This window comes from Fusarium tjaetaba (assembly GCF_013396195.1).
Source record: "Fusarium tjaetaba strain NRRL 66243 chromosome Unknown NRRL66243_c0000024, whole genome shotgun sequence".
Classification (NCBI taxonomy): domain Eukaryota; kingdom Fungi; phylum Ascomycota; class Sordariomycetes; order Hypocreales; family Nectriaceae; genus Fusarium; species Fusarium tjaetaba.
The window spans coordinates 97,641-112,178 of NW_023501220.1; the positions used below are offsets into that span (position 1 = coordinate 97,641).

The following is a 14,538-nucleotide window of genomic DNA, read 5'->3' on the forward strand; positions in this document are numbered from 1 at the left end:
CATCACGGTTCCAAGGATATTTTCTTCCCCTCGCTTCTCAGCCAAAATATGCCGCTCGAACTGCTACGGACCGATTCAACATGAGCCAAGATTATTTCAGCGGTAACGGAAAGGGCAAGGCCCGACTGCACCAGGAGCCCGATTCTGATGGTGACAATGATCATGGCCATTCCGACGCGCCCACCAGCAACCACTCTTCTCCGCCACCCACAAACTCGTCCTCTTCTCGGGTCCAATACATGACTGTCGGGAATGGTATGACATCTGAACATGCTGCCCGTCTCCAGAGCATGCTTGACGTCGACTCAGGCTACGGTGGAAGTATAGCTGGCGATGACCGTTCCATGAGTTCCGCCGCAGCATGGGATATGGCAATGCATCACGACCGGCCTGCGTCGGGTGCTGTGCATCAGATGTGGTATAACGCTCATCGTGCTACCCTCGGTCGTTCCATCAACAAGGTGCTCGAACTGCTTCAAAATCTACAAGAAATGAATGCTTCCTGGCCCGCACATTATCCTTCCGTTCAACGAGCTCGCCGCGACTCCTCCGAACACTCCTCACGGCCCGCCTTTGCCCATGCCCACACGGGTATGGAAGGCAAAGGCTCGTCCTCTTTCCGAAACCCTGGTTTAAGACGTGCCATGACGACGGTCGAAGACGGTTCCGCCGAATCGAGTCGAGCCGCTGAGACTCGATCTATACCCGAGCCCCGACTTGTTTCACCACAAATTGCTCAAGAGTTTTCTATTTTGAAGCTCGACCTCAAGCTCGGTGCTCTCCACCAGACCGAGCTTGTGCACTCATTGGAAAAGAGCTCCATCGCATCGCTCCTCGACGGCAAAATTAGTTCCAGCATCAAACATCTGCTAGCTCTCCGCGAACGAATCGAGGATACTGCAAGCAAGGTTCTTATTACAGGCGATCTCAACGCTGGCAAGTCAACTTTCTGTAATGCTTTACTCCGTCGAAAGGTTCTTCCTGAGGATCAGCAGCCTTGCACTGCTATCTTTTGTGAGGTGCTGGATGCTAGGGAGAACTCTGGTGTGGAGGAGGTACATGCGGTGCATAAGAACGTGCCCTACGACCGAAACGATGAGTCGACCTACGATGTTTTCTCACTGAAGGAACTCGAGAACATTGTCATCGACAATGAGACTTACACTCAGTGCAAGATCTATGTCAAGGATAGCCGAAGCATTGATGAATCTCTCCTGAACAATGGCGTGGTGGATATTGCCTTGATCGACGCTCCCGGTCTGAATTCCGATACAACCAAAACGACTGCCATCTTTGCCCGACAGGAGGAGATCGATGTGGTCGTGTTCGTGGTTTCCGCCGCCAATCACTTTACCCAGTCTGCCAAGGAGTTTATTTGGGCTGCTGCTGCTGAGAAGGCCTACATATTCATTGTTGTGAACGGATTCGATGTGATCCGAGACAAAAAGCGATGTGAGAAGATGGTTCTTGACCAGGTTGCCGGTCTCAGTCCCCGAACCCACAAGGAGTCCACCGAGCTTGTGCATTTCGTGTCCAGCAACGCCATCCCTGTCGGCCCCTCGCCTCCTGGCGGTCCTGGTGGCAGCGGTAGTTCAAGTGGAGGCAGTGGTGATCCTGGTGATGGTGATGACAAGGGTAAGGGTAAGGATCTTGACAAGGTGCGAGACTTCGAGGCTCTGGAGCAATCGCTGCGAAGATTCGTGCTTGAGAAGCGTGCACGATCGAAGCTTGCACCTGCTCGAACATACCTGCTCAACATTTTGAATGATGTCAACACCCTTGCAAATGTTAATCAGGAAGTTGCTCAATCGGAACTGGAGCGAGTGACCCAGGAATTGAAGGAGCTTGAACCTCAGTTGGAATCCAGTCGAAGGGCAAAGACCGAAGTAAGCGAGTCAGTTGATGCCAACGTTGAGGAAACATGCAAGGACGTCTACGACTATACTCGAAACACTCTCAACTCGGCCATTCTCCATTCTGGAAGCAGCCACTACGATGTACCTTACCCCGGTATCTGGAATGCTTTCCAATATGCAGAGGACCTCAAGGAAGCTATGCTGTCTCGCATCGCAGATTCTGTTTCGAACTGCGAAGAGTATGCTCGCAGAAAGACCGTGTATGGCGTCAATGCTATCAAGCAACTGGGTATCCTGCACGTTGGTGATGAGTTCCAGAACCTCCAATTCCGACCTGATGTTATGTTCCGACGCAAGCGAGATGCTCTTGCTCGCCAGGTCGATATTCCCACAGAACTGATCGACTTTGTCGACTGGACTACCTTGTTACAGCGACAGGAAAAGTTTGCTGGCACTGGTATGGCCCTTACAGTTGCCGGCGCTGTTGTACCCCGGATGATTGGTATGAACACGTGGATGGACCAGGCTATCACAGCAACTCGCATCTTGAGCAACGAGAACCTACGCCAGCTCATCATTCCTGGCATTCTCGTGGCTGGTAAGTGAACCATGTAACTTTCAAGGATGACAAGTCACTAACCATTAAATAGCTGTTGCTGCCTCTGCTTATGTTCTGCAGCAGATTCCCAACTCCCTGCCTCCTCGCCTTGCTACAAAGATCTCGACTCAGCTTGCTGAGTTGGATTATGTTCACTCCAACTCCTCTCGCATCTCCTCTTCCGTTCGCAAGGTCCTCCGCATTCCGGCTGATAACCTTCGGGTCGGCCTTGACCAAAGCCTCAAGGACTTGAGCGCAAAGCGAGAGGAGACTATCAAGGTCAAGGGCGAGAGTGAGCGCGCCTCTCGTTATTTCCTCAACCTCATCCGCCAGAGCGATAGTGAGCGCGCCAGGGTTGAAGGTGTTGATCTTGAGACCCCGCCAGTTGGCATGCATTGATGATGAGGCTACGGAAATTTGGACGAACACGAGTTAGATGTTTACCGATGAGGTTCACGTTAACGTTTCGGATGGAGACGACAACCAAAAAAGTACGGCGTTAATGGGCAGGGTCGTTCCATATGTAATGCGATGGAAGAACACGAGATGCTCCTGATTTTGTTTTGATATCAACTTCTCTCTCTCCTCATACCTTGTTAGCGAGTCATAGCAGTATGAATTAACTATTGATGCTTCAACCGCTCGATAGCTGTTCGTGGGCGATGCAATACGCCTTGCTAGTAAACACAACTTCACTAGAGTAGACACTTTTCTAATAGCTTAAGCCTAAATGATAACGTCGATATTGATACCACATACATCGGTCTCCTACTTATGGCAAAACAACTCTGTCTAAAGTGATGAACATTCTTGAAGAAGTTGAGGAAAATCTTGGGTAGCTGTGGACAACTTGTTAAGATAAACATAGCAGGCTATGTTTATACTTTGATTTTGTCTCCCAACTGTAAGGATCAGAGTCTTCTGTCACTCTATGGTCGTCATAACATGCAAGCTTCGAGCACTACAGCATAACACCCCCTTGCAGTAGCGATATCAGCTGTCAAACTCACTGTGTCCACATGATATCTCTCAACCGCTCTTTCTCCCGTTCGCCCCCAAATATTCCATCAATAGGCTGTCTGGAAAGCTCACATATAGCCTGGCGATCAAGACCAAAATGTTCCGCCACGAGTCTATATTCGTTAGACAGTGGGCTTCCGAACACACCCACATCATCAGTCTATAATTGTTATCAGTCCTTACGTTCCTCCCCTTGATGAACGCAAGTTCAGTAACTTACGCTGAGTGAGATCTTGGGGCCTTTGACGCCTCTCCAGTGCCCAAAGTGGTGGCCCTCGAAGCCGCCCAACACCATCCCGGCTCTGACATTGCAGCTCAGGCATAACTCGAGACACAGCCCTCTCTTTTCAATCTCCTTCTTGGTCTCTTCGTCCTCCCAGATCACATGTCCAAGCCTGCCCGGTTTCCAAGAAAGCAGCGTGTTTAACTCCTCTTTCGACCCACTTGCCTCAGCTTCGGCAAAGTGAACCGTGATCCCTAAGCCTTTCTTTTTTGCCTCTAGGAACACAGGTGTGAAGACACTTATCTCGCCTGCTGGCCTCGCTGTTGGATCACCGCAGAGATCCAAGCCAACGACTCCCTGCTCACGGTATGTCAGAGCAAGCTCAAGGGTGGAAGCAGCCTGCTCAGGGGTATGTCGTCGATCAACAGCGAGGATCAAGCGAGTGTGCAATTGAGGGTTCTGAGACTCAAATGACGAGATCACATCAAGAAGAGTTGAGATGTACTGCTCTGCTGAGAGCTGAGGCGTGGTGCGTGGTGTTGTTCGAAGCTCGAGATAACAGACGCCATCATTAAGAAAGTCTGTCAATACAGATTTTGTTGTGTCTCGAATAGATTCCTCATCCGTGATAAGGTTATATATGTAACTGCTGAAGAGCGGGAAGAATCTGTGAAGTGTAGTCAGCTTCCTGTTGCTTCATTGATGGAGGCAAGCCTGACGTTTGCAAATTGTAATCATGTTTCCCTTCAGGCATGACGATCAGAGGATCTTCTAGGTCGGTGTTGCCTGTATCCTTTTTACGTAGCCATACCTCATGGAGAGCGCGGCGGGAGATGCTCCCAGTCAAATGGGCGTGAAGCTTGTATATCGTCAATATCAAAAACTGGATCGTGGGGTTCAAACAACCTCTATCTTTGGCAATCTGACGAAGTCCATGGCTGACTTTGTTCGTTTTAGGTGACAGCCACTTATTCAGTGTTAGATGGGAATATGCAGAGCTTCTAGTTGGTCTGTCGGGTGCAATTGCGAGAATTGATACTCATCTATCCATCACAATGCAAGTTAGTGTCAACCAGAATACCTACCCTGAACTTGATGGAGATCCTACTTTGTCACCACAATCATATTACGAGCGATATCTTGGTCGAACGAGCTGCTGTAAAATTGTTTTCAAATTCATTACATTCCGTGACTTTCGCATTCATTGTTATCATCTCAGGCAATGCACGATAACGACAAAACCAAGGTACATGTAGAACAAGCTGTGGTTTATATCAAGCTCACACATAAGTCATCAATGCTACAGCTCTAATGTGACAAAATAGATGTGAAACCGCCTTTCCTGGAGATGAGATCGCAGCCATTACCAACCCCATCTTATACTTTACACCGGTAACCATGCGCCGTGAATGCGTTGCGCTTCTCGTTCCTCCCGGTCAAACCCAGTTGGATCCATCATAGGACTTCATCGGCCATATACGCCGTAAACAATTATTGTACACATGGAAAGCCGCATTTTCCGGCCCAATAATGACTGCGCCTAGCAACAAAAGGCACTGTCTAAGATATCCTCATACCCAGAAACGTAAGGTTCAGGTTTTTCGATTGCGTGACTCCAACTTATTTGTTTACAGAGAGGGTTGGGCAGGCTTGCCATCGAGGGCGGCGCCAACTTGGTCAGCGGTGCTCTGCTCGGAGCCACCGGTCAAAATCTCACTGCCGCTTTGTCGCATGTTGTACTCTTGTTCCATGGCAGTGAGCTGTTGATCCTCGGCGAAAGACAGAGCGAAGGGAACACCAAAGAACAGGGCAGAGGTGGTGAGCACCCAAGCGCCCTTGCCACTGAAAGAGAGAACGTTCCAGGCAGCGTTACCGATGGTGTTGGCCTTGCCGGAGATCCATGAGCGAGTAGTTGGGGGGACGATGTCGCGCAGGGCGTATAGTCGCTCAGCAAGAGTCTCTTCTGAAGGATCGTAGTCGGACTCGTTGGAAATCTCGGAGTCTACAGGCGTTGTTAGCATGAGCAATATCGCGATTAAAGGCGCGGGGTTGTTAATTACCAGTATCAGAGTAGTCATCATCGTCCTCCTCAACATCGGGACCAGCCTGAGGGTGCTGGAAATGCTCGTCCTCAACCTCGGTAAGAGTAACCATCTTGAATAGCTGAAGGTTTGTGTATCGAGTAGTCGATTAATCAAGGTATTAAGAGTTGTTGAAGAGCCTTTGGTGGAGAGGGAATTGCCGAATGGTCGCAGCAAATCACGAGGCTTCTGAATATATCGGAATTGGTGGCAGAATGTGGTGAGATGAGCGGTGTTGACAAATCTCCGCCCGATAAGAAAATACGTTCTCTCAAAGACTGGTTGATGAGTAGGTTGGCGTTGACGTTGGGCGTCACGATGTCATGGGAGTAATTTTTCTTTGGAAGCTGCTTGAGTGCTCCACTTACAACACCCTGGTTTAGCCGATGAGTTCCGTCACCAGCGACTGACGTCACGTGCACCATCCATATACAATGGCCATCAAGCCTCTTACTGCAAGGTACAGGAGGAGCTTTGAGAATGCGAAATGGAACTATTATCATCATTCATAATGCAGATACATTGAATAAAGTCATCTTCATGACATCTTCTGGGACGAATTCTAGCCCTTAGTCAGGAACATATTGTGGTTGTTTTGCAGTATAGCTCCGAGATAATAAGGAGTATTGGTCTCTGCGTATCCCATCATGTTACATCCATTCTACAGTAGAGGTGCGCTTCAGAACAGAGTGCTCGAATAACTCCAGTCTTGGCCAACTCGCCGACACGCATACTGGGTAGTGTCGACCACGGCAATGATCCTGCCGCAACATATTGCAACCGTTCAATGCTGACGATGATATTGGCGGTATAGATGTCACAATCAGGAACCCCACGCTGTTCACTATGACTACGGTAATATTCTGCCGAAGTCGTGTGAGCCTTCCTCGATGTAATGTGTCTTCTTGGTGGAGATTCATATATGTAGAGTTGGTAGTTGGATCTTCCAAAAGGACCGAGACATAAACATGCTGCCTTACTATGCACTGCAGGGCCATATGTTAATGTTCACTGAACTCGGCAAGAATGTGCCAGTCTCGGAGGGAACCAGCCTGTGCCCGGAATAGAAGACGTGCAAGCAATATCACATTGCGTAGTAGAGAGAGACAACTTGAGAAGCTCCTATTGCTTTAACTTCTCAGGAAAGATGTCATGTCCAAGAGATAAAAGTTGGCAAGTAATTTGCCAAACTGATTAACCATACACCTGCGACTTCGCGGCTATGGTTTGCAGCATAAGCAACAGGCACTGAAGTGTTTGTTTTGTCCCGGAAAGAAACCAGGAGGAACATGGGAATGACTTCTTCGGGACCGAGAGTAGCTTTGGCTACAAGGCCATACGCAGCGCCTGACGTCCAGCTGGTAGGCATGGACATTGTGTCTATACTCGTTGTTCCTCGTCCTTGTCACAGTTCGTACACAAGAATGCTGGAACTAGGAAAAGCAGAAAAAGCAAGAGGGAGAGTCATGGACGTATTGCGAGACACAGGAAGGAAGAGGAACGACCGGAAAAGTCGGGAGTGGATGTTTGGAATCTGTCTTGTTGAGTAGTTGGAGTGTTCAAGTTTGACCTAGCTTCTAGATCGCTTTGAGGCGTTGATTTTGGTATCCTGTAAGCAACGAGACTAGTACGTAATTTGTTTATTCCCCTGCTCCAAGGGGTACAACACATGACCTTTAATGGAGCTCGTCAATATTTGACGAGAAGCCATTGGCAATTAAACATCTGGCATCGTGACCTCTTCAGCCCGTTTCACTGTATCGAGATGCAAGGGGATTACGTATATTTGACAAATATAGACCCAATTGCCGTGATGAGCGGTAAACATATCCGATGCAATTGGCACAAGTTTTGGATTACGAAGCCTTGAATGGCAAAATAGTTATACAGGCACGAACCTCGTGATCCGTAGGAAATCTCGTCTACGATACCAAAGAATGCCGTGTGATGTTGTTGGTGTAACTTGTAGACCTGTCGAGGCCGTGATGCCTTGTGAAGGAGTGGATGGATAGACAGGGGACGAAACCGCCGATTGGGCAATCTCTACTCGGACATTCGCTAAGCTTCAGAGGCTCAGGGCAGTTCTTTCTGGACTCGCAATGGAAGAAGCAACATGGTAGCAATGAACGGTACGTACAACCTGATATAGAATGGACGAGGTGTATCTTTTAGGAGACGCTTGGGCCGCCGGCACGGTGTCAAGGTGTCAAGGTGAGCCATTTGGGTAAGTGATCGGGACCCTGGGCTGTCTGGGGAACTTGATGGGAGCTGGAGGTGTTGACAGTGTGTAAGAGACAACCTAAACTGGCCTTTATTTACACGATGTACATGGCTACGACACCTAACTCAACCACACACAGCAGGACTAGGCATGAGCAACTAATTTCTGACAATTATTCCCAACTTTGAACGTAAAGACTCGTCATAAACCTCCAATTAAAAAATATAAAAAAATGCACAAGGTCACATTTGCAATCAACACGTGTCTGTGCCGTTGGTTTGCGTGTACCTGTTAGGAGGGGCTGCCCCGCGATGCGAATTTGAAGAGCAGAAAGAATGGATGTGATATGATGCTGGGATACGGTGACAGCTCCTTGCCATAGCTATTGGCAAGGTACCACAAAATACATTCGTCAAGACCGTCAGGGAAAGCTCCCCGACCCTGTCTGTTTGTTGGTTAGAGAGCTCCGTTCTTTGTGACTGCGTCCTCCGGGTAGTGCTTTGGAGCTCCGGTTCGTCTAAGCTAACTGTTTCCCCCTCACCGCAAGACGCCCGGTATGGGCTCTAATGTCCATGGCGGGCCGTCACTCGTCAAAGAAAGGGTCAATGAAGCTATCGTGATCATGCACGGGCGACCCTGATCCCCGGACGGTGTACCAAAGAAGCATGGGTACCATTGGGTCGAATCCATCTGGTTATAGCGTCGTTAGCCGATCAGATAGATTGGCAGCGGGCACTGCAAGCGGCTCAAGTAGACTAAGGTACGAGGACGGTACCTGAGGATCTCCGGGGGCCGGCAGCACGTTCGGCCGGGTATGGATAGACCAATACTAGAATACCCACAAACAGGGCAGCGCATGGCCTCGATGGTGGAGTTGATTGCTCACCACCTGTGACCTCAGGGAACCTCAATGTCTAGGCGTTCTGGGGGCCCCTCGCTCAGCCACTAGCTGCCGTCGTCGAGGAAAACTCTTCCCCAACATTCCACTTGGTGGCACCTTAAAAATGGCCAGCCAGACACCAGCAAGGTATCGTAGGTACTTGCAGAATACGTACCACCGAACGAAGTGATAATTGACGTCTTTTGTAAACAAGAAAGTGTCCTCAATGAGGAAACAAAACTGGCATTGTGACATGCCTCTTTGATATTATGCCGAAGCTTGCCAGTTTGTCCCCAGGTTTGGCTAGTTGAGAGTTGAGCTGATTGGTCCGTCACTCAAGTAAACCAACCATGTGCCAGCTTATTATGACAACAGTGCGTATTTGACTTTCTTTACAATTCATCATCTGGCTCAAAAGAACTTTTTATTGCCGAAATTCGAAATAATATGCAGGTGATCATGAACACGAGGAGCATATAGAGTAATCTCTCTGAAACAAGACCGGAAAAGACGGCTTCCATTGAGTCGATGATGTGATGAACTCAGGAACCTGTAGCAAGAACAAAAATAGAAATTTCTACGACAAGCCCAAGCCAAATGGAAGCTCGAAAAAAATAGGTGGGTAACTATGTACGGTACGCTACGGTACGTTTCTACATATTCACACATCCAGCGTAACGCTCATACGGTGCCTTAAAAGGGCAGCTGGGTGGAGACATATTCGAGATGCATTCGTAACGCAGGACACAACTTCGAGATGCCCCGTAATCGTCGTCAACAAGCGGTTCATGGTGGAGGCGTGATTATCATGGACGGAGCATTGGGAGTGTACCGTATTATCTAGAATGGAGACAGAGGCCCTCGTTAGAGATGATGAGATAACGGTTTCGATGGTGGAACAGCACGTCAGCGATTCAAGTATCATCATTACGAGAAGGTAACCAGGATGTGATTATAGGCGACTTGGGTGTTGTAAGCCAATGGCTCAACTGTAAGATACACGGCAGGCAAACGACCACTCATACTGTATCTCAACCTGGTAAAGGCATGATCCGACAATCCAGCCAAGCTATTGATCCAAGATCCTTTTCTTGACCTTCCCCAGATTATGAGAGCTCAGGGCATGTAAACTACGTATCGTTCTATTACAAGCCACAGCAAAGCACAGGCACAATCAACTGACAGCGCAATTGGCCAATGAAATAGCAATTGAAAGCTTAAAGGTCACGCGGGATGTGGGCGTGACAACGCTCAACCGCCAGGCTGAGATTATGGAAATAGAAGCCAGGAAACACTCATCTCCGAACATCGTGGCCAAAACAATATTGTCGTCAAGGGAGCGCGCCTCACTCAGCCAGCCAGGTCCAACGAACAGCCCTAGCCACACCCCCTAAAAAGGAGTTCGATCTATGGATGTTTTTCTGCCCACCTCGTGACGCGTTAACAGCGTCCGCCTCCAAGCGCCGGATGCGGGGTGCAGTGAAAATACAGGGAAGATTTGCTAACCAAAGACGCCCGTGACAAACCAAAAAGGCCACGAGACGGCGGCAAAGTAAAAGCAAGAAAGCTTGGGGACGGCTCTCGGGGCCACAGGGCAAGCACGCAACTCGCTGCGATTCCAACAATAGGTAATGCAATGGATACCATTTCCCCTAGGGGTTGGCTCGTTGGTGTAAAATTGACTGGCTGTGCCGTGCAGTGCAACAAAGGGAAACGGTGGGTGTCACGGAAGCTGCAAGATCAAGTAAAACGGGGGTAATGGAAACGACGGGAGATGAGATGTAAGCGGGTCGTGGGGAAAGCTATGAAGTTTTTTTTTCTTTCTTGTCCTTGTGCACAGATCCAGATCAGGCTCAGGCTGGGGAAGACTGGAGCCATGGGCAAAACCTGGGGGTAATAGAAATCCAGATCCAAGTTTAAAAGGCCTTCTCGGTGCTGCCGGACCTCGGCCGTGTGGGGCCTTCCGGGCGAGTCCGGAGCCTTTGCTTGTCCCGGAGCTTTGAGTGAGAGTGGGTGCCGGACTCCGTTGCTTGTGGGACAGGGACGTATTTTCGCGTTCCTTTTGAGTAACACCTGGAGAGAGGAAGAGGGGTCAGAAACTCAAAACATTGAGGGGGATTGTCCAGAGTCTGGAATCTGGGGTAATGGAGAACTACTCCTGTTCCAGGTCAGATGAATCATTAAAGAGTAGTATCGTTGATGACAACAGGACAGCTCAAGAACGAACAGACCAGTCTTGTCTTAACTCTATCATTCAAGAAAGCCATGATATGTTGTGCAACTCCCGTCTTATGCCAGAGTTGCCCTTCGTTTCGCAATAGAAACCCCTCGTGCTGCAGTCAAGTGCTCCTCGACCTCAACCATTGTGTCATTGATGGTACCCCGGAGAAGGTACCTGTACGTAAGTACCGAACCAACGGCCCCGCGACGGCCGGAGGAACCTTGTAGTGGTCCGGCTCCTTTCGATAGCGACAGGTCAGAGCCTACCGGTGTGCTGTGCTCTCCCTTGCTCCCTTGTCTACTTGCTTCTATCCTGGGGAAGAAGGGTGGGAAGCATCACCTTGCCAACACATTTTTTTTTTTAACTTCATGATCTTGACTGTTACTGGATATGGAGAATGGATCTCCCCCAAGGTGAAATTATTCCCCCTAGAAATCGAGACTAGTCCCGGCCCCGTGATCGTCCCCCTTTAGAACGGCTAAGGTCTGGAAAGTTCGGTGAGCACAGGCTTTGCTTTCTTCAAGTCAGGTGAGCCAGATTTGGGTTCTATTGTCTGGGGTAAGAGGGCATTTCAGCTAGTTCGCCTGGCATCTGCTGCTGCGGTCAGCGTTCAACGCCAGCTTCCCGTCTGGGGTAGTGAGTCGTGTAGGAATTTCGGTTCAGGTACCGTACCCTTTGAGGCGGATTCTTGGCTTGTCAAGATTTTGACGGCTTAGAACGATATCAATTGAGCAAGGTTCCATTGAGGTGAACTACTCGTCGCTTGTTGGCAGGCTCAGAACCAACCAAAGCATATACATAGTTTCTTGGCTGATGCGAAATCCCAGCATTATCTTACACCACGTAAACCATGGGCTGACACAATTGTTGATACATGGGCCCATTGAAGACGACTTTGTTCGAAACTACATGACATTTATCAAACATGCTCTAAATAGATAGATATCACTAGAAGTCCATGTCAAAGATGCAGGCGATCCATTTTCTTTTTGTACGAATCATCATTCTTGTTGAGCTGGCCGTTTCGCATGTCAGAACTGTAAGGTTTATGTTAATACGGCTCGGCACAACTTGAAGCACATCATGGCAACATCATTTCAGGAAGTTATTACGACCAGTCGGACAAGCACAGTCAGGGCAACGTGCATGTTGACCGGGATCTTGTGAGATACCGTAGTCCAACGTTGTAAGAATCCTCTGAAACCCAAAACAGAGAGAGCAAACATTGAAAAACCGGAATTCAAGGTCTGATCTGCATGTCACGAAGTTGCCATTGACGATGACTCGCAGAGACAAACCCGCAGGGCAAGCCAAGGTGAGTGGTGAGTGAATTGAGTTGAATCGCACCATCATCCACACCGTTTTGGCGAACGAAAGAAGCCAAGTGCGTGGTGCCGTTTTCATGCATAGCGCATGGATAGTTATGTAGACTTACGTTATCAAAGTCTCCAAATGGAGCTGGAGGCTCTTTATGTTGACTTACAGTGACCAACCTGTCAAAATAGAGCATTTGGCCTGACCCAGCTAGTCTCTCAAAACTCTTCAAGCCATTTCATAACAAACACTGGTATCCATTATGTGAGAATGTGTGGTATGTTAAGCTGTTACAAGATAACGACGTAATCTGGCAGAAGAGTTGAAGTCTAGCAAACAACTCTCCCATTGGCAACAAATTTGCACTAGTGATGTCAAACGAAAATCTGGAGAAGGCGGGATTCTATGTAAAAAACTGCAGAGCCTCGAATAACCGGGCCTCTTCCCCAGTACAGACTCTTCAGGAACCAGGCGCTTGGTCCAGGCGAGTGAAGTCAGGTTCCAAACAAGGCTTCCCCTTGAGGTTTAGACTAGAGGCACTATTGGGTAATTGAATGGGACTTTTTTCTTGTAGGTAACTGCACTGTACTCCGTGAGGTCATGAAATCACGATCGGGGGCGTTGCTGCAGCCAAAATTCTTTCTTCTCGACTCTTCTGGTGGGCTTAGCTGGGCTGGGCTGGGCTCCGCTTCAGGAGGGGTGGTAGTGGTACAGTACAGTAGCGAGCAAGTACTTGTACCAATTGGAGAGGACAGGAGAGGCCTCAGGACGACCGGGCCGGTGATGTTTATTGTCTGAATGCTTCCATCTCTTCTTGTGTATGCCAAGTTTCTACTGTGCTGATTGCCAAGTGAAATGTGAGGAAATCGAACCAAGTGACAGCCCGGGCAAATCATGAGCTCTGTGAATGTGCTGCATGTTCCTGTGCTGTATGTATGGAAGTAAGCCACTGTTCGGGCAGTACCTGAAGAGAGTTGTGGCGGGGGTCATTCGCTGTGTCTATTGCTGTCCAGTGCACTTTTTCTCCGGTCTGCCCGGTGCAAATAAAAGGCAAAAAACAAATGGAACATGTACGCCAAAATAAACACCCGCCGGGCCTCATGCCCAGCAAACTCCCCAGCAGGGTCTGCCCCACAAGCGGGAAGGGGGTGTGTGGTCAAGGTGAGCGGAAGACCAGGACCTGGCAAGGGATGTGGTTTTTTTATGGCAGCGTGACAACTTTTACTCGGTACCTACAGGCGAGACGGTGTAAGAGAAGGCAATATGTCGACATGTTTGGAGTCAATGGAGACATTCATGCTGGTACGTACCCCATTGTAAAGGACTGAGAGGTACTTTGTACCATCGTAGACTTCTGGGTCGTCGTTGAGAGACACTTAGACACGGAGAGTATATAAAGCTTCCATCGCCAGTCCCAACATCTTTTGGCTTTGAAAGTTGGAGAGATAAGTCACTTGACCTCAAACCTTTTTGTTTACCTATTGCATTGCATTTTGCATTTGCTTCTCCTCACTTAAAGAAGCCTTCTTCTGTCTACAACCTTGAACCCCTTATCACTCCTCCCTCGTCTTTATTTAGAGATTCATATTCCCTGTCCTGGCTTGAGCTTTGAACCTCGTCATCTCAAACCAACCTCGACGTATCAAGAGAGCTTTTGTTATCTCTTGTTCTAGACATACCGTCTTCAGTTTCTATTTACGACAGGGCTGACGGATGGCTGCGCTGAGTTCGTGCACCCCGAGTTACAACGCCTGCTGAGGTTGGCAGTGTATGACAGATGTCCATACTAAACTAACCTGCTGTCAGAACTCTAACCAACCCTCCTCTCATCTGAGAACCCAACCCTTTTACGACAATCTTGTTGTTATTCTTCTGAATAACTTCTTCTCGTCATCTTCTTTTAGAAGGCCCCGCTATAAGCTCGGCATTACCCACCTAGAATCATCTATTTTGAGTGACGGAACGAATTGATCGTCACAAACTCCAGCCGGTAAGTAGCGGATAAGTCTTATCTGACTACAGCACTGCCCACTACCCCTTCGTCATTTTGCCCTTATCGCGAATCAATGGCCCCGTTGATTGGCTTCCCCCTGATTTGCACTACCCAATGGCGAGAATACGAGA

The 14,538-nt window shown here is 48.8% G+C and overlaps 4 protein-coding genes across 4 annotated transcripts; 1 reads left to right on the plus strand and 3 right to left on the minus strand.

Annotated features, from left to right (window-relative positions):
- Positions 1 to 80: 80 nt before the first annotated feature.
- FTJAE_1187 (mitofusin) lies at positions 81 to 2,853 on the plus strand (the record flags this gene model as incomplete). The annotated part of the gene is made up of 2 exons (XM_037344858.1): positions 81 to 2,454; positions 2,507 to 2,853. The coding sequence occupies 2 exons, from the start codon at positions 81 to 83 to the stop codon at positions 2,851 to 2,853; spliced, it is 2,721 nt and encodes a 906-aa protein (XP_037211659.1).
- A 607-nt stretch (positions 2,854 to 3,460) lies between these two features.
- On the minus strand, positions 3,461 to 4,633 carry FTJAE_1188 (adenosine deaminase; the record flags this gene model as incomplete). Its single annotated transcript, XM_037344869.1, has 4 exons — positions 3,461 to 3,634; positions 3,695 to 4,364; positions 4,417 to 4,556; positions 4,604 to 4,633. 4 exons carry the CDS (start codon positions 4,631 to 4,633, stop codon positions 3,461 to 3,463), a joined length of 1,014 nt encoding a protein of 337 aa, XP_037211660.1.
- Positions 4,634 to 5,325: 692 nt separating this feature from the next.
- On the minus strand, positions 5,326 to 5,851 carry FTJAE_1189 (mitochondrial import receptor subunit tom-22; the record flags this gene model as incomplete). Its single annotated transcript, XM_037344880.1, has 2 exons — positions 5,326 to 5,699; positions 5,758 to 5,851. 2 exons carry the CDS (start codon positions 5,849 to 5,851, stop codon positions 5,326 to 5,328), a joined length of 468 nt encoding a protein of 155 aa, XP_037211661.1.
- A 928-nt stretch (positions 5,852 to 6,779) lies between these two features.
- On the minus strand, positions 6,780 to 7,153 carry FTJAE_1190 (uncharacterized protein; the record flags this gene model as incomplete). Its single annotated transcript, XM_037344892.1, has 2 exons — positions 6,780 to 6,830; positions 6,983 to 7,153. 2 exons carry the CDS (start codon positions 7,151 to 7,153, stop codon positions 6,780 to 6,782), a joined length of 222 nt encoding a protein of 73 aa, XP_037211662.1.
- Positions 7,154 to 14,538: the final 7,385 nt, after the last annotated feature.